At 45.7% G+C, this 23,684-nt stretch overlaps 7 protein-coding genes across 7 annotated transcripts; 3 read left to right on the top strand and 4 right to left on the bottom strand.

Moving 5' to 3' along the window:
- Nucleotides 1-581: 581 nt before the first annotated feature.
- Nucleotides 582-2,645, bottom strand: K444DRAFT_568753 (putative Asparaginyl-tRNA synthetase, cytoplasmic). Its single transcript, XM_024877212.1, has 2 exons — nucleotides 948-2,645; nucleotides 582-891 (listed from the first exon to the last, which is right to left on the bottom strand). The coding sequence occupies exons 1-2, from the start codon at nucleotides 2,576-2,578 to the stop codon at nucleotides 765-767; spliced, it is 1,758 nt and encodes a 585-aa protein (XP_024731785.1). The 5' UTR covers nucleotides 2,579-2,645; the 3' UTR covers nucleotides 582-764.
- Nucleotides 2,646-3,003: 358 nt separating this feature from the next.
- K444DRAFT_92835 (DNA ligase) lies at nucleotides 3,004-6,259 on the top strand. Its single transcript, XM_024888814.1, has 5 exons — nucleotides 3,004-3,149; nucleotides 3,210-3,421; nucleotides 3,475-4,681; nucleotides 4,729-5,494; nucleotides 5,542-6,259. Exons 1-5 carry the CDS (start codon nucleotides 3,094-3,096, stop codon nucleotides 6,076-6,078), a joined length of 2,778 nt encoding a protein of 925 aa, XP_024731784.1. The 5' UTR covers nucleotides 3,004-3,093; the 3' UTR covers nucleotides 6,079-6,259.
- Nucleotides 6,260-11,267: 5,008 nt separating this feature from the next.
- On the bottom strand, nucleotides 11,268-13,203 carry K444DRAFT_92813 (uncharacterized protein). The gene is made up of 3 exons (XM_024888813.1): nucleotides 13,066-13,203; nucleotides 12,991-13,009; nucleotides 11,268-12,913 (listed from the first exon to the last, which is right to left on the bottom strand). The coding sequence occupies exon 3, from the start codon at nucleotides 12,830-12,832 to the stop codon at nucleotides 11,609-11,611; it is 1,224 nt and encodes a 407-aa protein (XP_024731783.1). The 5' UTR covers nucleotides 12,833-12,913; nucleotides 12,991-13,009; nucleotides 13,066-13,203; the 3' UTR covers nucleotides 11,268-11,608.
- A 1,167-nt stretch (nucleotides 13,204-14,370) lies between these two features.
- Nucleotides 14,371-15,314, top strand: K444DRAFT_596639 (uncharacterized protein). The gene is made up of 3 exons (XM_024878445.1): nucleotides 14,371-14,736; nucleotides 14,788-14,872; nucleotides 14,923-15,314. The coding sequence occupies exons 1-3, from the start codon at nucleotides 14,525-14,527 to the stop codon at nucleotides 14,989-14,991; spliced, it is 366 nt and encodes a 121-aa protein (XP_024731782.1). The 5' UTR covers nucleotides 14,371-14,524; the 3' UTR covers nucleotides 14,992-15,314.
- Nucleotides 15,293-16,461, bottom strand: K444DRAFT_633773 (uncharacterized protein; the record flags this gene model as incomplete). The annotated part of the gene is made up of 2 exons (XM_024883659.1): nucleotides 15,293-15,908; nucleotides 16,028-16,461. The coding sequence occupies 2 exons, from the start codon at nucleotides 16,459-16,461 to the stop codon at nucleotides 15,293-15,295; spliced, it is 1,050 nt and encodes a 349-aa protein (XP_024731781.1).
- A 1,001-nt stretch (nucleotides 16,462-17,462) lies between these two features.
- On the bottom strand, nucleotides 17,463-19,887 carry K444DRAFT_617337 (MFS general substrate transporter). Its single transcript, XM_024881104.1, has 13 exons — nucleotides 19,571-19,887; nucleotides 19,436-19,518; nucleotides 19,361-19,369; nucleotides 19,275-19,311; nucleotides 19,205-19,226; nucleotides 19,024-19,152; nucleotides 18,592-18,968; nucleotides 18,429-18,534; nucleotides 18,303-18,376; nucleotides 18,142-18,249; nucleotides 17,968-18,093; nucleotides 17,861-17,914; nucleotides 17,463-17,808 (listed from the first exon to the last, which is right to left on the bottom strand). The coding sequence occupies exons 1-13, from the start codon at nucleotides 19,762-19,764 to the stop codon at nucleotides 17,640-17,642; spliced, it is 1,488 nt and encodes a 495-aa protein (XP_024731780.1). The 5' UTR covers nucleotides 19,765-19,887; the 3' UTR covers nucleotides 17,463-17,639.
- A 1,633-nt stretch (nucleotides 19,888-21,520) lies between these two features.
- Nucleotides 21,521-23,094, top strand: K444DRAFT_617336 (uncharacterized protein). The gene is made up of 6 exons (XM_024881103.1): nucleotides 21,521-21,728; nucleotides 21,822-21,858; nucleotides 21,926-21,993; nucleotides 22,055-22,428; nucleotides 22,486-22,553; nucleotides 22,639-23,094. Exons 1-6 carry the CDS (start codon nucleotides 21,528-21,530, stop codon nucleotides 22,845-22,847), a joined length of 957 nt encoding a protein of 318 aa, XP_024731779.1. The 5' UTR covers nucleotides 21,521-21,527; the 3' UTR covers nucleotides 22,848-23,094.
- Nucleotides 23,095-23,684: the final 590 nt, after the last annotated feature.

Genomic DNA, 23,684 nt, shown 5'->3' with positions numbered 1-23,684 from the left:
GGGTTATCAGCCCCCTTTTCTTCTCCCTGGCGGTCCGATCCCAGTGAGGTGTGCAAGCGAGCTGCACGCCCATCTTCCCCACCTGCTGAGTACAGGACCGTTCATTTTCAATTTTCCCAATTCAAATTTCGACAATCCAAATGCCTGTCTCTGAATCTTCCCTTGAATTATCATGCAATTAAGTCTGACTTGCAATTGATCAAGCACAATCGAAATTGCTGTATTGTCACTCGCCGGTCCCACGAACAAGCCCGTTTCACCAAAGCTTAAAATCCGTGGCTGAGGCGCGGCAAGCACCCCCTTACCGCACCCGCATCCAGCGATCCGAGGACCTGGTTACTTCTAGAACAAGTTCCGTTTCCCTCAGGTTTATTTAAGGATCTTCTCACGATCCGTGATTTGCCAGTGGTGATTTATCTACATGCGAAGGAAATCAGACACGGAGGTCAAGGTTCTTTAAGGATTGCCCCCAGGGTCGAATTGGGTTGGAGTGTTTTAAGTTTGGTGGGGTTTTCACTATTTTTAGGTTCCCCGGTGCTGGCATGAACTGGTCGGTCTTGGACGTTTCATCATGCATTTGTGCTCAAGTGGACAGTTGGAGCATGATCTTCAGCGATCTGAAAATGATGTGACAGTTTATGATGTTTAGTCATTACGCTTCACACGCTTCATTGATTGGAAAAGGGAATCTATGTTTATCTGTTCTGACAGCCAAAAGGAGAGAAGGCAAGATCTGATATGATCGGCAAGAGCAAAGGTTGGATTTATGGCTTGCATCGACCCATAAACCGGGGGTACAGACAGCATGTGCGGACAGAGTGCTGTTTGCAGATCCACGCGATGAATCGCTCGAGTCCCAAACCGTAGCCACCGTGGGGGGATGTTCCGTATCTGTTAATCCGTTGTTAGCCTGGGATCAGAGATATGGGAAGGATGGGGAGACCTACTTTCGCTGCTCGGTGTACCAATAGTACTCCTTCGGTGAAATTCCCTCACGCTTATATGCTTCCATTAACTCGTCATACCCCTCCATTCTCATCGAACCACCGACAATCTCTCCAACTCCCGGCATCAGGACATCAACACTTTCCGTGACGCGAAGATCAGCGGGATCCTTCTTCATGTAGAAGGCTTTAATCTCAACCGGGAAGTGTGTCAGGAAGATGGGCAGGTTAATGATATCAGTCATTCTCCGCTCTGCAGCCTCAGCGATATCGTCGCCGAAAACATGAGGGTTGCCTTCTTCGTTGAGGATAGGGGGATCTTGTGCGTTGAGCCAATCAATTGCATCGGAATACCGCATGCGTTTGAACGGTCTCGTGGGGGCCTTGAACTCAGGGTTGAGCTCCTTGATATATCCAGCAATTTCTTTATCCTCCATAATTGTTGTGATGACTCTGCTGATCATCTCCTCCAAGTGGTCCAGCAGGTCGTCAAAATCGATGAAATCAAGTTCCGCCTCCACGTGAGTGTATTCTGACAGATGACGGCGGGTCAGGGACTTCTCGGCTCGGAAGGACTTTTCGATGCAGTAGACGTTGCCAAGACTGGGGATACCAGTCTCGAGGTAGAGTTGGGATGACTGAGTCAGGTATGTCTTCTCGCCATAGTAATCCAGCTCGAATAGTGTCGATCCACCCTCGACTTGTGTTTGAACGAATGCTGGGGGACTGATCTTGGTAAAGCGCAGCTCCTTGTATGCCTTCGCAAACGCCCACTCAACTGCAGACCGGACCTTCATAACAGACGATGCGACATCGCCTCGCAGGACCAAATGGCGCTGGTCGAGCATTGCTGCCTCCCATTGATCTTGCTGGGCAGAAATTTTGTTGGTGATAGCCTCTGCATCGGATGGCGATCTGCCCCAAACTTTGTAGTAATCGACGTGGAGTTCTCTGTTATCTGGGGCGGATTGGCCAGCGAGCACCTTTCGCATCTCCCCAAAGAGGGTCAGCGAAGTGCCTTGTGCGAAGGTGAGAGCATCGTAGGTCTTCGTAAGGTCGCCAGAAAGAACGCATTGCAGATGTCCGTATCCGTCAATCAGTGTAATGAAGGTAGCTTGCTTTTGTTGTCGTAGACGGTGGATGCGACCAGACACCTTGACTCGAGTCCCCTTAATATCTCCCTCGCCCAATTCCACGTCCTTGTCTCCAATTGTAACCTTAACAGCCTTCGGCAGAGAGTGGTTCTCCTCGAGAACAATCTTTTTTGCCTCATCGAGGTGCTTTAGACGTGCCTTCTCCTTCTCTTCCTCCTGTGCGGCTTGTTGCTGCTGTTTCAGAAGCTTCTTCTTGTGTGCATCCAATGCGCCTTGGGCTTTCTTGATAGCAGCTTTGGCTGGGTCTTTCCAGACCAGTCTCTCTGCCGGATCGCCATCTGCGCTGACTGGACCAGTTGTAGAGGCCCGCGACAGGTAGGTCTTGCCCTCACTCCCTCCTTGTTGAATGTAGGCGAACGCCAATGTCTTGTAAGATTTGCTTTCGGTGCCAGGTTGGGATTCCTCGTCCAGGCCGACGTCTGTGTCGACGTAGACTGTTGTGGCCTTGACTCGCTCCGCGAGATCTTGAACTGCGGCCATTGTCGCGTGCTTGTTATCTCAATTGATCTTGTCGACTTTTTGTGGTGGGGGAGGCTGAGATATTTTTGTTCTGTTCGCCGAAGACTCACCGCGCTTTGAGTCACTCAGGGTAAAACTCGGGGTGGCTTTATCAAATCCCTCGCTGTTTTTAGCACTTCCATTTACACGCTCCGACGCGACATCATCGAAAGACGCGACTGGAGGTTTTTTTATTACCAGAAACATCAATTGCTGGATTCCACGCCCATTGCCATACTACGAATTCTATCGAACGCAAGTCTATCTGATGCTCATTGAGACTTCAGGATTTCCTGCGAATAACAACATATTATGATCTCTGGCAGGCAGCACTGTTGTCGATCAGTACCTTCCATCGCATCTCCCAACGACTCCCTTCCAAGTCTTTGATCACAGACGCATTCAGTTCCGTTTCTTCGGCAGTTGTGGCTTCCAGAAGACTCATCATCGTCGTTGCGACTACAGCACGGAATCCTCTCATAAGGTCCTTTTGCAAGATGCCTCCCAAGCAAGCTACACTGGGGTATGTCAAAGATTCCCAAACTAATATTACGTGCGTTTCCCTGCGCACATGTCAAGTCAATCAATTTATTAATTCAGACTCCTGGAGTAGGAAGTTCTTTGGGAATCCCAACGGCCCGAAACCTCCAGCGAAGCAGTCGAAGCTTTCGTTCTCGTCCAAAAGCACAAGCAATGGGGCTCCAAGTTCGAGCGCGTCAAAGGAGAATGAAGATGTAGATATGGCGGGTGCAGGTGAGCCAGAGGTCACCTCGAAGCTTCAGGGGCATGCAATTGCGAAGAAGGAGAATGTGAAGCCTGGAACCGGTAGGTCTCGATATGGCGAGCTCAACTCCATCTGCTAACGGTGCACCCTGCAGAATCGAAAAAGCGATCAAGATCTCCTCCCTTGTTTGACAAGAAGGTCAAGAAAGAAGCAATCAAGGTCGAGGAGGACGATGAGGATGAAGATATTATTGTAAAACGACCGCGCCGTGCGGAAAAGACGGAGGTGGAGGAAGATGATGAGCCTGATCCACCGAAACCAAATGCCGAACCGAAACCCAAGTCCAAACCCGAACCATCGTTAAAGAAGTCCAAGAGTATAGCACCCCCTCCAAAGAAGGTTAAGAAGGAAGTCAAGAAGGAAGTCAAGAAAGAAGCCGAAGATGAGGAAGACGAGTCTGACGGTGGTGTGGCGGGCAGTTCGAGCTCAAATGACAAGCTAAAGCGAAGAGACTCTAATGCCTCGGCATCCGTATCAGAAGTTGAAGAGGGACTGGAAGAGGAAGACGAGGATGATGAAGATGAGAAGCCAGAGCTTGCAGCCAAGGCCCGCGAGAAGGTTCAGATCACATTGAAGGCAAAGACCAAAGATCCATATCCCGACTGGAAACCCGGAACACCAGTACCGTATGCTGCTCTGTGTACAACATTCTCTCTGATTGAGATGACCACAAAGCGACTTGTGATCGCAGCACACTGCTCTCTATTCCTCCGACAAGTCTTGCGATTGACCCCTGATGATCTTCTCCCAACTGTTCTCCTCATGATTAACAAACTCGCGGCAGACTACGCCGGAATTGAGCTGGGAATTGGCGAGTCTCTCATTATGAAAGCAATTGGCGAATCTACTGGCCGAAGTTTGCAAGTGATCAAGCAAGACCAGAAAGAAATCGGTGATCTTGGTTTGGTAGCTGTCAAGAGCAGAGCCAACCAGCCAACTATGTTCAAGCCAAAGCCTCTGACTGTTCGAGCTGTCCACAAGGGTCTCATGGATGTCGCTACCACTTCAGGAAGCGGTGCTCAAGGTCGCAAAGTGGATCTCATCAAGAAGCTGTTATCCGCAGCCGATGGTCACTCAGCTGGGAAGGTTGATATCACCAAAGACAAAGGAGGCCCAAGCGAAGCAAAGTATCTTGTTCGATTCCTCGAGGGAAAATTGCGTCTTGGTCTGGCTGAGAGGACTGTTCTCGTCTCATTGGCTCAAGCGATGGTCTGCCACGAGATCGAAGCCAAAGGCTCCGGAAAGGTTCCGAGCACTGAACAGCTCGCAACGGGTGAGGCGATGCTCAAGCTAGTACACAGGTAAGTTGTTGTCTTCGAGAATTTAGGTACACCCTAACACTCTGCAGTCAATTGCCCAGCTACGACGTTATCATTCCTGCTATGTTGGAGCACGGTATCTTCCACCTCCAGGAAAATTGCAAGCTCCAGCCTGGTGTTCCTCTCAAGCCCATGTTAGCAAAGCCCACGAAAGCAATCACTGAGGTGCTTGATCGATTTGAGAATCAGACATTTACTTGCGAGTATAAGTACGATGGCGAGAGAGCTCAAATCCATTACGTTGCTAAGGACTCGGATCAAAGGTATCGTGGTCCTACAGAAGCTGCTACGAAGACGAGTGGTGGCCTCGCTGCTATCTTCTCCCGCAACTCTGAAGACCTGTCCAAGAAATATCCGGATATTCTGGAAAAATTGAACACGTGGGTGAAGCCTGATACTAAGAGCTTCGTGCTTGATTGTGAGACTGTGGCCTGGGATCTGGTGGAAAAGAAAGTCCTCCCTTTCCAACAGCTCATGACCCGAAAGAAGAAGGACGTCAAGGTTGAGGACGTAAAAGTCAAAGTTTGCGTCTTTGCATTTGATATCCTTTTCTTAAACGGGGAAGCCCTTGTTGGCAAGTCTCTCCGAGAACGTCGAGAGCTGCTCCACGGCGCTTTCTCGCCCGTTGAAGGCGAGTTCGCGTTCGCCACGAGCATGAACGGTCAAGAACTTGATGAAATTCAACATTTTCTCGACGAGAGTGTCAAAGCTTCATGCGAAGGACTCATGGTCAAGATGTTAGACGGCACAGAAAGTGGCTATGAACCCAGCAAGCGAAGTCGAAATTGGTTGAAGGCAGGTTGTCTTATCCCCTTCATCTCGCAACTGCTAACGTCATGCAGATTAAGAAAGATTACCTCTCCGGCATCGGCGACTCCCTCGATCTCGTCGTCCTAGGAGCCTACTACGGTAAAGGAAAACGCACCTCCGTCTACGGTGCCTTCCTCCTCGCCTGCTACAACCTTGGGACGGACACTTACGAAACCGTCTGTAACATCGGCACCGGCTTCTCGGAAGCAGTCCTCGAAGAGCTGCACACACAACTGAAAGACGTTGTCATCGAGCGCCCAAAGCCTTTCTACTCGCACTCCTCAGGCAATCAGCATCAACCCGATGTCTGGTTTGAGCCAAGGTACGTCTGGGAAGTCAAGACTGCTGATCTGACGCTCAGCCCGAGATACAAGGCGGGATGCAAGGAAGGCGTCGATCCAAGTGGGGAGAAGGGCATTAGTCTTCGGTTTCCGCGGTTTATTAAAGTGAGGGATGATAAAAAGCCGGATGAGGCGACGAGTAGCAGGCAGGTGGCGGAGATGTATAGGAAACAGGAGAGCGTGAGCAAGAATAAGGGGCCCGCGGTTGATGATGACTTTGAGTATTGATTGATTTGAGGGTTGCATTTGCACATTTGTTGAGCATGAGGGCATGAGGGCACGTGAGGGAGCGGTTGCAGCTATACATCATTGCATGTATTTTCCATGACATCGCTGTTGCTCTATTGCTCCACTCTAATGAGATTATGAAGATAGATGCTCTCTTTCCTTTCTCAGCCTGTCACAGTGAAAATTTGCACATATGTGTGAGAGACAGGTTTCTGCTTTGAGGCTGAGGACCGAGAGAGTAGATTTCCTCTTTTTTTAATCATGGGGTTGAGAAAAAGAAGTGAGTTCTACGAACTATCCGAGGAGGAGGGAGAAGATGGGCCGAAAATGTGTGGGTTTTCCACTATTTCTGGTATACCGAGATGATTGCGATCACTGCTGGCCTTCGTGATGATGTTGTAGCCATCGGTATCAAACATCTGGCCACCAGGTCACGGCAGGCCCCCGACCCGATTTCCTGGGCACTCCTGGACTGTATCTTGGGCAAAACTAGCCAGGTACGGTCCATCAGGGTGGGTAGCTATGATTTTTTTTTTAGAAAGCGGGAGCAGAGATTGTTAGGAACCACTTTAATGAAGACCCGGGGGGCAAAGGGCCAGTTGCCTCGCTCACATCATTGCAAAGGATAACCTCGGCACCCCAATCTGCCATGGTCGTATCACAGTCGATTCTCTCACAAAAGCCTGGACCGCCGGGCAACCATATCTGTCCACTATGGTAGTAGAGGTCGAGGACCACAGTCACGATATTGCGGAATGGAGCTTGTTGCCATGGCCAGGTACCGATAGGAAGGCAGAGAGGCGGTAAGGCAAGTCCAAGTCGGTTAAGTTAAGTCACTGTACAATACAAGTGACTCACTTTGCTTCGCTTAACCAGGGACTGAAGGCCAGAGATGTCACGCTTTGGGAGCTCAACTTCGGAGCAGAGCTCCTTGAATTAATGACTTCCCATTCCGCGGCACGCACAATATAAGGTGACTTAGAATCGGGTGAGTTGATGCGTGAAGGGTGCCGCTCACTTCCTAGGAACGGTCACCATAATCACCCTTGAAGATGGCGCTACCGCTGTTGTGAATCTCGCGTGTAGAAAGTGCAGAAGGAATGGAGAGAGCCACGGTGATCATAGAAAGGAGGGCAAGGAGAACGCAGGTCATAGTGTTGAGATGCATAGTTGCGGTTGAGATGGAGTTCAGATTGTTGGACTTAGCTTTAGAAGATTCAAAGTATGAAGTGTTGTAGAAGAGTATGTGTGAGGAGTTGTAGTAGAAGATTGGCTGTTTGAAAGTAGTTGTGGAAGATGTATGACAGCAGACGTGAATAGGATTGGGGTTTAAAGAAACAGAAGGTAACAGATAGTACTTACTTCTTGCCTTTGATGCCTTGGCATCTGTAGAGGAATTGTACGACTTTTCCCATTCACTTTTCGCAAACGTGGCAAGTTAGACAATACTTCTACTTTAAATTACAAGGTGAGCATTATCAACAACATTGGAATGTCTCAAGTAACTATATTAGCGTCTCCTTCGAGGTTCAATACCTGAAATTACTTGAACTTGAAGTACTCGCAACTTGGAGTTGGATAATAGCCTCGAGTTCGAGTCTCCGCTGGGGTTTGTCAAAAGAGATTGTGCTGGTCACCAGGTATAGTGACCATTTTCCATCCTGCCCTGCGAAGTGGCATAAAGCCATTGCCATGGCGACTGCACCTTCTTTCATGCTAAAGGGATTGTTGGTCAACCAAGCATTGAGGGAAGTTCATAGAGGTTGGCTGCTGCGGGTGGGGCGCATCAACATGTGCTGGACCTCATGAATCATTGTCGTGCAAACTTTCAGATTTGTTACTACTTTGAAGAATATTTAGCGCAGCATGCATCGAACATTATTTTAACCTGGGTTGCTATCAGTATTTTCTTTACTTTTCTAAGAGTCAGGTTGGAGTAGTTATGAATATAGACAGCACATAACCGTCTGACAGAGTGTTCTGTAACGATATCTTCTTTGAAAAGCTAAGTTTGAGATTTCATTGCTCTCTAAAAACTTAGTTCCTGCAATCTTTTATCAAATTCGTACCCCCTTGACCAAGCTCTTATTATCCAGGCTTCAAAAGCCATCACATTTCATTACTCGCAGAAAGCTACCGCGGGACGGGGGAGCATAAACTTGACGTTTGTCCCCCTCACAAGTTTTACTCTTTAATTTCTGGATTTGACAGTAACGCCATATGCAGCAGACTTGCTAAGTGCTTCAAGGAATTGGAAACAGCGATGACCCAAGTGGCCAACCCCCCGGTCCAGCAAGTAAGCCAAACATCCTCAGATATCTTCTGTTTCATCTCTGACTTCTTGCTAGCGTAAACCAAAATTTGAGCTAGATGATCATCTCTGGTTTAGGAAGCCGACAAAGCCAGCAACATACCGCATCATGGTGGTCTCGCGAGAGTATAAGGAAGGCACTGGGAGCTGGTGGTATCAAGTGGTGGATGCCGAAACCGAAGACCCCATTTCGGAGGTGCCAAAATTGGTATCAGAAGACTGGTTGTTCAAAATAAAGCCCTTGGAGTTGGGTCCGTGATGGGATTTGATTTGATTTGATTTTCCCCTCCTGTGGACGGATCATGTTGTTGTATCGTTGAGTTGCACCGCATAGCAGTGTTCAAGACATGGTACGAAGACAACGGCATAAAGTATCGGGAATACAGGGCATTATTTTATAAAGGCCACTAAATGCCCTGTAAGGTCTTACTTTAATCTCCCTATAGCTAGTCCTAGTCCCCTGTAAGCCCCTATAAGCTTGCTAAAAGTGCCCTGAAGGCTTAATATGGGCTTATGCAGCTTGACAGGTACTAAACGCCCCCAAACGCCCATAAATATAGGCGAGTCTACTAATTAGTAGCGAGTAAAGGGGGGGTAATTAGCCCTAATATATATCTCTCTATATATATTTCGTTCTGAATTCTAATTCTAATTAATTAGAAAAACACTTGATACCTTTCGCTTTACTTTAGCTATTATTATAGCTACTTTTAGAGGTTTATTTAATTTTCCTGATTTATTAGATAGCTAATTAGAGCTCTTCTCTCTTCCTGATTCCTCAGATAACGAACGCTCTAACAAGTATACTAAAGATAAAGAGGATACATAGTATAATTTACTATTAGATTTGGATAATTCAGATAATAATTTAGCTAAACCAGCCCTTTTATTACCCGCTTTATTAACTGCTTTTATACTTGCTACTCTTAGGCCCAAAGAATACTTTACTAGTGCCAGAATTAAGGTTATTTATATACTTGAGGATAAGAAGTCTTTGGGACAAATTAGGAAAGCTATAGGAGTACCCAGATTAGCTATTTATTGACTTGTAGCTATAGCTAGAAAGCATAAATAGATAGAAAATAAGAATATGCCTTTGGAAGTCTTATATATACTTAATATACCAAGATCTAGTTAATCTATAATTTCCTCTAAAGTAATTAAATATATTTTAAAGGTTATTCTCTAAAATTCTATTATAAGAGGCTTTTCTTATACTATAATTATAAAGGAAGTAAAGAAAAGGAATTATAAGATTATATCCAGAATTATATAAAAGGTTCTTACTTATATAGGCTACTCTTAATATAAACTAATAGTTAAGCCTGGCTTGAATACCCTTAGTAAAGGGGAAAGATTAGCCTAGTACTTGGAGCGAGAATATTAGATACTTAATAATTAGAAAGATATAATTTTTATAAATAAGACTACTATTTAATTAGGAGATATAAGGGAAAAAAGATATATATAGAGATTATCTAGAGAAGTATATAATAAGTATTATATATAAAAAAGATAAAAAGGATTTTCTGAGTTTATATATTAGGGATCTTTCTTTTATAATAAAAAGGGGCCTTATTATATACAGGAAAAGAAGATTTTATAAGAGAAAAGAAATTGCAAAGCTAATCTTAATATAAAGAACTTATTAATTAAGAAGGCTAATAAATAGAAGTAGGAAAAGAAGTAAAGGAAATAGCTAAGGGAATAAAAGAAGGCTTATAAAAAGGCCCCTGGAAAAGTACGAAAGATATAGAAGTATAATAAGAAGACTAGTACTTATATTATAAAGAATAGACAAAGAGAAATTAATTAGTATTAATACCAGAAGAAGATTTTAATTAAGAAGCTCTTGCTATTTGCAAGGAAATACTAAAAAAATTATCCTAATACCCTTATATAAGAGAATAATATAGGACCTTACAAGTTATATTACTAGGAGAAGATTTATAATCTATAGAAGATTATAAAGATACTTTGGCCAGGAAACTTACCTGATCTTAATATAATTAAAAAAGCCTGGTTCTGGATAAAAAAGGAAACTACTAAGCGGGGACCTACTAGTAATAGGAAGAAGCTGAGAGTAAGGTGGGAGAAATACTAGAAAGACCTTCCCCAGAGCAAGATTCAAGAGTGGATTATAGTAATTCCTGATTACGTAAAGGAGATAATACGTTTAGAAGGGGGGAATAAGTATAAAGAAGGAAGGAAGAAGGGTCAAGAGAAGGTAACTATATATTAGATAGTTATTTAGATAGATAAAATCGAACTAATCAAAAAATAATCGAAATTAGAGGTTTAGCGAGGTAAGCCATATTTCAGGGGACCCTTACAGGGCTTATAGGGGACTAGGACTAGCTATAGGGAGATTAAAGTAAGACCTTACAGGGCATTTAGTGGCCTTTATAAAATAATGCCCTGTATTCCCGATACTTTATGCCGTTGTCTTCGTAGAATCCATTCGACCAAAGTCGGTAGGTTTTCAAGGTACTTCTAGTACGCGGAACTTCGCTCCAGTTGAAAGTGAAATCTCACCACGTTGCCTGTTGAGTAGATATCGTCAACGTAGACTGCTTAAAGCTCATGCCAGTGTCACATATCCAAGAACAACTCCATCCTCACCCACCTGGTAATGCATCGAGTAACCTTTTAAGCAACCAATTCCGTTTTCTTTCGAGCAGCATCCAGACGACTATGCCAGTCGGGAGGAGTATGAAGGTGAGGATGAGCCAGAGGATGTTAAAGGCGACGATTATGTAAAGGACGAGATACAGAGTATTCTTGGTTCAGGGCAGATGAGAGATCAACCTGATGATGCTCGGGGGTTGTAAGTTTGCGAGGACATCTTGGTTTGAAATGTGAGTGCAGTCCAAAATGCCTGGCGAGATATAGGGACTAAAATTTCTTGACGGATTTCATAATGTATTCTAGTGAAATTTATGAATGAGGTTGTAAATGGAACTTGAGGTGAACCTTTTGATCTGTTTTCAGCCCAGGTCTCTGAACTTCGGGACCCTATCTTAAGCACTGCAAAGGAGAGAAGAAAGTAGAACAAGGGAATGCTATTTATTATATTCGGTATAAATCCAAGAACAGCTTGAGGAATTTTGAGTCAAGAATCTCATGACCAACCACCCGTGAAACAGGAATCTGATAAACATGCTTGGTACTCGAAGGATCAATTCCTCCCTGGATATTTTGGGTGTGTCGCTGATATTGCTATATTTGCAGCATTAGCACGAGCCAGTTGAAAGGAGGGGGAACGAGGAACTGACGATCAGGGCAGGTCGATTCACAATCATTCCACCTCTTTGAACACCGATAGCAGAATGCGGTCTGGCACCTCGAGCAAATCATATGCAAACATCCCGACTGCCTCTCAATTAGGTGATTGCAGCCCGGACATGTCTTCCAACCCTTCTGCATAGCCAAATCTTTGACAGCTTTCGTTTCCCGGTCCTCTTCACAGAATACTCCTGGGTGGGTCCTCTTTCTACAGTGCCGACAAGTCTGTGTCTTACAACTCCCACACGTGCCAACCTCGCCCACAATCGATGCTGGAGGCAAGAACTTTGCGCAGGTGACATTACAGCAGTACATTGGATTCGGGGTTGTAAGTTCGAGTATCAGCTCCTGGTACTTGACGACGAAGTCTGCTTCCAGACCAGTGCAGTCGTCCACACTCAAGTTTTTCTTGCAACACTTGAACGGGGTCTTCGAAGCCAATGCATTCTTAAAACCTGCTTGCAAGCAGTCTTCGCAGTATCCGTGCTCACATGGTCGCAGGAACTCTTCTTTATGGTTCTCGTCTCCACAAACAACGCACTCTTCGAAGTTTGTCTTCTTGTACTCCTCCCATGCCTCGTGGTTCTCTGTCTCCCGGTCATATTCATCTTGCAGCCTCATGGCTTCGGCCCACCCCGCGTCGTTGGCCAACTCTTCTGCGCGGAGCGACTCTTCGATTTCGAGGGCATAGAGATGGTCCAGTTGCTCTTGTTGCGTTTGTGCGTCCCACTGGGAAAAATCGAATTGCGGAAGCTCTTTGGAATCAGAAGCCTGAACTCCATGCGCTGTGGCTCCCGTTGGTGCCCCCGTTGATGCTATCAAGTCTTCATATTCCCTCGCCATGAAATGCGCCAGTTCAACATCGCCGCGGTCTGCCGTTCCGTTTGCCAGGGAGAGAGCCAGGAGCATGTCTCGCTCCTGCTGTATCTCGCGATACTCCTCCTCCTGCAGCATTCTAGCGAAGGCTTCATCGTCTGTCAATACTGGATGGGTTGTAGTCCCGCTGCTGGATCTCCTCGTCTCTTGTTTAGATCTCGGACTGTCGACGACATGTGGTTGTGGTAATACAGAAGCACCATGTGACAAGGTGTGGTAAGCCGGAGGTGGGCTTTCCGCTCGTTTCCCAGCCCCAGCTGCCACTGCAACAGGGGTGGTCATCAGGTCCTGGATCTTATCTCTCGATTTATTCCGGACCTTGACCAAACCCCTTTCTCTGGGAGGAGGATCCTGATATATTGGCTGAATTTTGTTAGTTTGGTTCATGCCTAACATATCCACGGCTGATTTGAACGCCTTCGAGGTGAGATTGGAGATACGGCTCAGGTAACCACCCTTCTGTAAAAGTTTAGCGACGAGCTTCGAATTTGTGCACAGAAATATTTAGTACTTACATTGGCTGGATTGGGTGCGTTCTCTGCCTCGACAATGTTTCTTTCGCCCATTTCCTGGAGGCTTTGTTTTAGATCACTGGGCTTTGGTTGTGGCGATGGCTTCCCACTCATCGGAAGAGAGGTTGCTCTTGTCAATGTGGCTGGTGCTTTCCACCCATTTTGTGGGCTTTCCGGTTCGAGAGCTGCCGGTTTCCACGAATAGTTTCGCATTGGCTGAGGCGGCCTGCTCGAAGGCCCTGGTTCGAATCCAGTCTCTTGGATAACAGGAAAGCCCGTGAAAGGATCAGTGTATTCCTCTGGAGCGTCGTGACATTGAAGCACGGCGGTCTTTCTTTTGGGTTCCGAGGTGAACAGAGCCTCCTTCGAAGCATGCCAATCTAGGGAAAAGCCTTTGGAAATCGCACCCCGAGGCTTGTTATTGTCGTCTTCTCCAAAGGCACTAACCCTATCTTTGCTTGATGCTGCTTCGGCGATAAGTTCCCCACAGAGATTGAGCTGATCCAGTCTCTCGGCTTCGAGATCAACATCATCGTCAGACGCTTTGCCTTTACCTTTGCCCTGCCCGGGGTCGGGTTCCGATGTGCTTTTGGCAAGTAGATCGGCATATGTTGACAAGGCTGCCACCAAAACGCTCTTCCTACCCGCTTCCATCTCGACGAAATCAAGGCAGAGGTGCAGATGCCTTCTGGAACACGGCGTGCACGACGGCTGAGCTTGTTCCAGGCACAACAAAGGCACCAGACAATCTCGAAAGAGATTTTGAGTCTCGAACGAAGAAAGAGTGAGGTTGGAGATCTGGCTAGCGCCACCGCATGAAGGAGCATGCTATTCGCTGGAATTTGAAGCCACGCCCGGGGTAAGGCTTCCAGCGGCTAATGAGGCCGACGGGTGTTGCAAAGCTTGAAAGGCGCGGAAATACTTCATAGGGCTTTGAAGTTTGATTTTCATGATAAATATTGTTCCACTCCTTCGCCTGTACCGTGAGCCATTGTTGTTATAATACCCCTAAGTCAGCATCGCTAGAAGCAATCCAACCTAACGAGGTAACAGCTGCTAAAAATGCACGCCTATCGTCTGTTATTACATGGAATGATATCAAAGTGCAGTCCTTCACCTCAATCGTGCTCATCTCTCTTCTCGGGCCCGTATGGCTTAGAACTCTGCAACAACGTAGTTTACTAGTTGTTTCGGTCACGTGTGTGTCGGATTACCTTTATCAGAGGCGAATCTCGGCAAAAATACAGGGGCAACACCACTGAAACGAGCACGCGATCCGCACGCATCTTTCAACTCTCCACTTCTCGACTCCGATAAGTTGACACTCCCTCAACACAACAAACTCAAGTTCGCCGCAAACCCCGAAACCCGCCCCCCCCTAAGAACTCGGAACTCGAAACCAGCCCCGCTCTTTGCAGCAAATCACTTTCACCCGGGTGCAGCCCACTAGGTCACCTTCGTGATGCCTCTCAAATTCTCCACAGAAAGCCCAGAAGATGTGGCTGAAAACTTGAGTTTAGCCTCCGTAAAGCCAGTCTACCTTGTTATCTACGCATCAGCCGTCGAGGGAAGGATGTGGTGTAGCGATTGTCGGGATGCCGAGTCATTTGTCAATGCCAAGTTCGGGGACTCGGGAAAGACTGCTACGGCCGTTTACGCAGGATTGAAACCAGAGTGGGTATTTGCCATTCTCTTCGTGGTGTTTTGGCCTGACGAGATGAATAGATGGAAGAGTCCTGATAATGTTTGGAAACAGGAACCTTTCTTGGTGACTGCTTTGCCAACAATTATCAAGGTTAAAGCTGACGGAGTAAGCTCAAGAAAGAATCATAGAGTGATAAGAAACTGACTTCCTAGCAGAAGTGGGAGAGGCTGGTTGAAGATGATGTATATGACCAGGCAAGGTTGGATGCATTTGTGAGTGGGTAGGAGAGGACCCAACTTGCAATGTTGAGAGGATCAGCTTGGTTCAAATTTTAGAGAACCAAAAGTTAAGCAAGGGGCAATGGTTAAGATGTTTTCAAAGGGTTGTGTGCTCAGGCTCACAGGAATTGGAAAGTGCATTTCTAGTGGCAGTTCAACATTGAGCGGTCAGGGGATGTGCCATGAAGAAGTAGATCAAGAGAAAAGCTAATTGAATGCTAGTCCGAATTTTGTTGTACTGCGAGGATGTCTCCAATTCTCTCGAAATGAGTTGTATTCCCAGTTCCTTGGATGTCGTTCACCGCTTTTAATACATTAAGAGACTGTCCTCATCTAATCCCCATGACTCCCACTGTCCTCCAATTATAACGAATTGGCCCTCCTCCATCCTCAATTGGAAGTGCGAGCGGAGGTTTAAGAGGTCCCATGGTGTCTCGTCCTTCCACCAATCTTGATTGTAATATTCGGGCGGGCGTTTCCAGATTGTGCCGAGGTTTTGCGACCAATTCATGGTCTGTCCAGGGCAGGCTTTCCAAACCCAGATCTCCACACTTGTGCCGAGACCACTGTATTTTGTCGCAAGACGTTGACCTTGGACCCCAACCTTTCTTAAAATTCGATCCATGGCGGCATTGACTATTCGCTGGTGTCTACTTCCATCGATCCGTCTATGTAAGACCGGAATCTGAACCGTTACCTCAGAAAGCAGCTTGAATCCCTGCAACCAGAATGGAAATTCAGGGATGAAATGAGCAATGCTTGTGTCTGACATAGAGCAATGCAAGTTGAGAGAAAGATGAACTTTTCGTATGTTTTCGGCTAGAAGGAATTGAGAGGTGAACCATTCAGGTCTTTGAAACCCGTAATCAACGAAATTGAGGCCTTTGTCGCTGCGCCGGATCAAGCCAGAATCGACAGGATCACTGTTAATTTTCGTCAGTGTCTTACATTTGCTGTAATAGAGAGTGGGGATTACTCAAGTAGCAGATTTGCGTCCTCAAAGGTACCTAGCTCCACTCGATTCATGTCTCGAATGCAGTACCCTGTTCGAGGGTCCAACCGCAGATGGGGGCCGCTTGCTTTCACGAATCGTTGTAGTGCCTGTTTGTAAGAATGATTCAGACCCCGGAGTGCTACTACAAGTGGAGGCATTGAGCCACCCCAAGCAAAGTACCTCAAGCCCTTGTTGTCCACTTCGTCGAATATCGTATCTAGAATTTCGATAGGACATCTCTCCCACGGACAGGATTTGACAGTGAGGGTGGTAAATACTGAACTCGGGTGATCCGGTTGCGTCTCGGTCGCACCATCGTTGTGATTCTCTGGCTCTGTGTTCGCACTTGTAGGAGTTCGAGTTGATACCGTGCCGGAAGTGTGAAGAGGCTGGGATTCGTTGTCGCCAACGGCATTCGCAGGATTACGGCCAGAGAGCAAGTAGCGTGTGTCATGAGTGGGGGGAACTGGGTCGCCATCCATCGTAATGGCTGATCTGTCAGCTGTGGAAGGGAGGTAAGTGTTTGTGGTTGTTCGTGTTGGTTCAAGGGGAGAAAGGAGCCAGGAGATGACGCCAAATAAATAGAAATTCAGCCAGTACAAGCGAGGGTGTGAAATAATTCACTTTTATTCCATTATCGAACAAAGGAAAATGATCGACTATTCTGACTATTTAATAATCAACCAATCAAGGCCCCTATATCTAGCAATAAAATTTATAATATGTGCTCAATTGATGGTTTACATAATGACATGCAACAACATTCACTGAGAGAGAAAAACTGATGGTGGTGAAAAGGCAGGTTAATTTCTTTCTCTAGATTCTAGAAATTTTTTAATGCTACTCGTTTATTGCGAAAGGAAAACTGTTCAGACCGCTCTGTGCCTTGATCAAGATCCTCAAAGTCAGGATGCCTAACTACAATGTTGATTCGTCATTCTCACCAATAACTTCTAAGATGACAGATCCTCCCCGCCTCGGACCCAGTTGTGCATATTTGCCATCGATTTCCAAATGCCTTCGATTAACAGTGGTTCGGACGAAACTAAACCCTACTAATGTCTTACGATTAATCCATGAGAACCTGGCTGCAGATACCCATGTCTACACCTGTGCTCGCTGGAATCTGGGAGAAAGCACCTCCTCGATCAGCAGTCCCTAGACTCCAAATCTCTTCTTAATTCGTTTCAACATCCTACCAACAATCTCTTATCGTGTACCCCTACGTAGAAAACTTTTAAATAGCTTTAACTTTTATATAATTAAAAGAATTTTCATAGCTTTAAATTTTAAAAATAAGAATTATAAAGCTTTTAATTATTATAAATAATTAATTGAAATAAGATTTAGAAAAATTAAATATAAAAGAAATTAATAATAAGCTTATAAAATGACTTTTCTTTAAAGTGTTTTATAAAATATATTAAAGAAACTTTTCTTATATTAAAAATATAATTATAAAATTGAACTAAAAAGAAAAGTGCACCTGCGGTCACTAAAAGCATTTATTCTATTAATTGTGAAAGGCGAGGGTGCTTGGCTGAGAAGACGAGAGTAGTGGGTATGGTGGTAGTTAAATCACGACTACTGGAACCCATTCATCAAGTCCAAGCAGTTGGGCCTCTGGCTAGAATGCTAACTGTGTCCCACAACCGCTGTTCTAAATCGTGTAACGGAAGAAGCTCGCGTCATTACCACGGTCCGACTCAGCACGTTTCATATCAGAAGTATAGCCTTCCGGAGAGCCGTACGCCTCTTCGCGCTTCTTGTTTATGCGCGTGAGGCAAACCATTTGAATGACGATGAAGATCAACGCCAAGCCTAGGAAACTGTGTTCAATTAGTATGGTATCAAAATAAGCAGCCAGAATTGCAAACTTACGCAAGAATAGTGCCGTGTCCAGTAAGATAGCGAGGCTTATCTTGATTCCTGTATCTGATAATAAAATTCGTCATTGGTCACTGGGTTGGTTGAGATAGGGGACTCACACGAACGAGGCAATAATTCCGCCACAATTGCCAAAGCCGATTTGCATGGCGATGCCGACGCCTCGTTTAACGCTACCTCCGATATTGTTGCCATTCCACATCACCATGATTGGAATCATCGGGTATCTAATTGCCTGTTAGCGATATGAAGAGACTTAGAACTAACAGACTTACACCCCACACGCAGCCAAAAATGTTCCGATGTATTGAGCAGCCGGTACTTTAGTTACGATGAGAAGGATATAGCCAATGATGGCTAGGCTGCAAAAGCCGAAAAGGAAGCTAAAACTATCAGCCGCTGTGCTGAGGTAGTATGCAGGAAACAGAGTTCGTACATGCCACGCTTTCCAAGCTTGTCGCTGTAGTATCCACCTAAAACTGTGCAGAGACAGCCTAGGACATATGGTGGCTGTGGGAAATTATCAGAATGTTCTCTAAATAAAGGAATTAGGGGGACAAACCACCGTGAGCAATTGAGATGTGGCTGCGGAGAAACCCATGGCAGCAATGATGGAGGGTAAAAAGAGGGAAAAGGAATAAAGTGGAGCCAGGATTCCTAGGTAAGCGCTGCAAAATCGTGTTCAGCCATGCCCGAATTCAACATTGCAGGGTAGTAATACTGACATGCATTGCATCCAAATTTTCCAATCTAGAAAGGCGTGCCACATGAATTTCGTGTCGTAGTGAGCAGCCAGATCTTCGTTGTCATGTGCCAATCTTGCCTGCACTTCTTTCGCCTCATCTTCGCTCAGAAAGCTTGCTGTCTTGGGGCTGTCGGCGAGAACCCAGAACGCAGCAATGGCAATGAACACTGTGAGAAGACCCTCAAGGATGAAAATCCACGCCCATCCAGGCCTACCTCCCACGCCGGCCATTTCGTTGATCCCGCGTGCAAGTAGACCGCCAAATGCGCCAGCAACAGTGGCCGCGGAGAAGAAGATTGCTGCACGGAATGCACACTCCCGTCGACAATACCATAGAGTGATATAGTAGTTGACGCCCTGTAGAAATATGCGGTCAGCTAGTGCGAAAGGTCTTTACAGGAACTAAGCTCACGGGGAAAAGACCAGATTCTGCAATTCCCAGGAACACGCGGGCGATTACAAGTCCGTTGAAATCTCTGACGAGGCCGGTAAGAGTCATAATTATGCCCCATCCGAGCATAATGATCGGGAACCACATGGACTTGCAATAATTAGTGGGCACGAAAATGGTTTTTGGTATCTAGATGACATACTGGTCTCCAGCGTTTCAGGACCCTGCCATTGTTAGTATTAACGAATGCAATAGATCAAAGTAGTGCTTACATGTTAGAAGGTACTTCGAAAAGGACATATGTAACGACTATGGGGGCATAAGCATAAATTTTCGATTTCTAACTTTAGCGGCTTACAGAAGACACCTGCGGAAAACCAAGATCAGCCATCAATTCAGGACAGTTTTACCAATTGGGGCTCTTTAAACTTACATAAGGCTGTGTTATATTGATTGCCTACAAGCCCAAGCGACTTCTCCAAGCCAAAAAGCTTTGCATTGCCGATGTTGGTACGACTTTCATCTACGTCAGTTGATGGTCACTTTCGACTTGAATAATGCGACTCACTCTAGGAAGGAAAGGAGGTAGAGAAGCGACAAGAACGGGATCAAATGACGATCGATCTTGCGGAGAAGCGCTTTGGTTTGTTTCGTATCGTACGTTGGGACAACTTCAGCTTTAACAACAACGATTTCAGAATCATTAGTCTTGACTGTGTCGAGCTCAAGCGGTGGCTCTGCTTTAGAGTCTCGAGGATCCATTCTGGTTGAAGGATTACTGAGGCGCGAATAGCGATCTTGCGGGTTGAAAGAAGTAAATGAAGATCAATTTAAAGACCCACAGAAAGTTGGATACTGCGGGCTATGAGCAAGTAATGTACAAAGAGTGAATGCCTTGCTGCGAGCGGAGATAACCACGACGAGTCATGCTTTTAAGCCACTCGGGATATGGCGGCATTGATTCTCGCCAAAGCTGGTGCCTTCAGACGCAAATCCCACATGGCGCACTGCCTCCACTCCTAGAATGGCGGGGGGTTCTTCCAGGATTCACGCCACACGGAGTAAGGGCTCATAAGCGTTACGCTATTTGAATGGACAAGGGAGCCTTGGAATCAGCCTGTTAGGTACCGAGCCTTTGAGTTCCCCACAATGCGCAACTCCAATAATTTACAACCCCTTCAAAATGTTCGGCTGCTCCGTAGCACTTCATAGGCTGACCATCTCCTGTGTCAATTGGGGATAACCGGAGATAACTTGGGCTGAAAGGCATTTCGTACATTTGCACAGCGAAGCCGGGGCAAACCTTGACCCTTGGCTACCCTCAATAATAACGGTGATATCACTTGGCGCCATTGGTCTGTGAACACAAAATAAGTTTATTAAAAATATAACTTTTGCCGTTTTCTTTCCCGAGCCTTGAATTCAAATATATTATTAGCTGGAAGGGTGTTACTAAAGAATAGATTACTGGATTCACCCGTATTATACGAAGGCAAAGCAAGTTTTGGAGTGTGTTGGAATGCCAAATTCTTTTTAACTTCTCCTTTCCTGCCAAGTTGATGAGCTTTCTTTAATAATACTAGTTTACCAGAGGTCTCCAGCATTAGCAAGCTTCTTAGGCGCACAGAACTGAATGAGCACACTTGGCATAGGGTAGAATAGGTGTTAATCAGCAAAAGCATGTATTTACCTACAAAGAGTAAAATACCACGAGTCCTAGGCAGGTGACCGGCCCGCCCACCGGGGTGACACGGCACTAGCCACCTTCCATATAACACTTATTTCGGCCTCTATGTTGTAAGCCTTAGCCGAACCTTTCCGAAATATCCCGTAAGGCTTGCGCCCCTATCGAGAAGCAGAGGGGCATTGGGTCTTTCTAGCTTGACAAAGTACTGTAAGCACGGCGCAAACTTTATTTGTAACTATTTGAAATAAGGCTAGATACCCGAGCCGTGGCCTTCCATATTATTGCGGTCCCCGAGTGCGGGGTTACGGGGCGCGTAAGACGCTAAAACTATGCAAGCACGTGGCTGGTAAACGAGCTTCCTAATCGGGACATAAAGTGACCAATAGAACCCTAGTGTAAAACTTTGTTGTGAAACCTGACCCACTAATGACTTCCAAATTGCGGTATTTACTTTGGTATGCCCAAATTAACCTTTCAAGTTGGGAAGTTCCGTAAAGCGGGTGGACTCGGCGTGGAGATAGCCCCTCCTTACAGTAGGAAGTTACTTGGTCTTTCCCGCTAGGCCACCAGCTCCTCTCTTACTCGCTTTGCCAGCCGTCTGGCTGCATTTATTATCGAAAGCACGGAAGTTCCACTAGTAGCGCAAAATAATGGAAGACCAGGGTATATACGGTACCCCGCACACCCCTTACTAAGAGCAACGGAGGTCGAAGTTCGAAGATGCTCGAGTTCGACTCGCTTTGTGCGAGCAATCCATTACTCCAAACGTCTAGCATATGATTCTCGTTTGGACACTGCAGTGGCGAGCGACAAAGGCCGCTCAAAGATCAAAGGCTCTATGGAGATTGACCTCCCGACAACGGAACTTCTGATTAGAAATGATTTTACTACGCAGCTAGACAATGGGGGCACAACGGTGTTTGTTATTAGCATTATCTTTGCTATTCTCTCATCTGTTGTAGTTGCAGGGCGGCTGGCTTCACGACTCTCTTTAGGAAATTCTTTCGGACTCGATGATGTGGCAATCGTTGTATCTCTTGTAAGGTCATCCTTCTCTTACTTTGTGTATCATGAAATCGCGTCTTATTTCCAGTGTTACAAACCTCATGCCAGACTAACAATGAGATCCTAGGCAGTGTCAATAGCTCAGTCAATAGTTATTTGTCTTCGTACGACTCCCACTTCTCCTACCAAGCATACTTTACGCTACATTCCACGTTCTGACATGTTAGGAAGAGTGTAAAGCTGGGATAGGAAAGCACGGAGATGATATTTCACAGCAATCACGTCTCGAGTCACTTAAGGCTAGTCATCACGAACTATACCCACCAATTGTATTGAACAAGCTGATAGATGGGCATATAGCTTTTTTGGGTCTTCCAGTGCACATACAAAATAACCATTTACCTAACCAAGGCGTCAATTTTACTTCTTTACATTCGTATATTCGTCGTTACGCCCTTTCGTCGAGCTGCGTGGGCAATGCTGGTTATCGTGATAGCCTGGGGTGTCGGCAGCACGCTGGTCGCAATATTTCAGTGTCAACCTATCCGTCGCGTATACGACATATCGGCGGCGGGCAATTGTATTAGCAACACAGTCGTCTGGTATGCAAATGGTGGCTTCAACATCACGTCTGATATCGTGATTTTGCTGATGCCCCTTCCCGTCATTTCATCACTTCAACTGTTGCGGAAGGATAGGGTTGGACTAATTCTTGTGTTTACTGTTGGGGGAGTGTGAGTTTCCTGAATATATTCGTCATTTATCAGAATTTGCTGACATGTTTGTATTAGCGTGACTGTCATATCTACGTATCGGATGACTATCTTAAATGGAGCGTTAAAAACCTTGGACCCAACCTGTGAGTTCTCGCCTGTAATACTCGAACACCCTCTATATAATATATTCTACAGGATGTCTAACTATTGAATCTGTTCGTACTCTAGGGGATGTGATACAAGTTTTATTGTGGAGTTGCGTCGAGACAAATTTAGCAATCACGTGTGCTTGCTTGCCTATGCTTAGGCACTTCTTTGCCACCATTCTCCGGCGTCTCTTCCCTGAGCAAACACCTGCAGTCAGAGCGCCCCCAAGCTTTTGGAAGGGGTCTGAGGAGAATATTGTTTGCCTAGAATTGTCAGTACCTACTCATTAGCCAGGAATCTTCTTTTACTAGAGGGAGAAAATCTGCTGGTTAATTAAATTATTCTTTGTAAACTTTCTTATATAAGCAGCTAGCAATTTTGTTTAATTTACAAGTTCTGAGGTCACGTGTAACGTATAATGTAAGCTTGAAAAGTGTGACAGCACGAGAACAGAGGCCTCAAGATAGAAGCGCGATTTCGGTATGTAACTTAGAATATAAAGCTGAGGAGAGAAGGTTCAGAATGAGACAAGAAGAGGTGGTTTTATGCCAACCTCGCTTGACGCCACGTGATATTATCACGTGAGACATGGTTGCAGTTTCCAGAGCTGTAACACTCTTAGATCCAAATTACGACATATGTAGAGTAGCTGCCATTCGCACAACATTTAGGAAAGAGGGATAAGGACTTTTTAATATAAAAACCAATGCTACTTGCTTGCATTTTGTGACGGTGTCATCCTGAATTATCCCTGAATCATAACTAAAGGAAAATCACTTGTCTCGATATAAATGTACCACGAACGACCATTATTTCTTCCAGCACCACCTTACTAGGTCTAATTTTAGTTGAATTAGAATTGCGGATACTCTTGGCTAAGCGCAATTTGCAAACTAGTATCAAGTTGGGATATATTATTGGATGTGGCTATTTTCTTGTTTTGAGAGAAATATCGCGGTCAAGGATAGACAGCGATGTAGACATTGGCCTTGAAGTTGTCGAGGAGCCAAAGCTTGGCGGTTTAGACATTAGCCCAGATATGAATGCGGACTTGGGCGATGTGGAAAGAGCAGAAATTGTACCGGAACCATTTAATAATTGACAAAATTGAAGAAAACATCTGAGAA

This window comes from Hyaloscypha bicolor (assembly GCF_002865645.1).
Source record: "Hyaloscypha bicolor E unplaced genomic scaffold K444scaffold_126, whole genome shotgun sequence".
Taxonomy (NCBI): Eukaryota; Fungi; Ascomycota; class Leotiomycetes; order Helotiales; family Hyaloscyphaceae; genus Hyaloscypha; species Hyaloscypha bicolor.
This window is presented reverse-complemented; position numbering and strand designations above follow the sequence as displayed.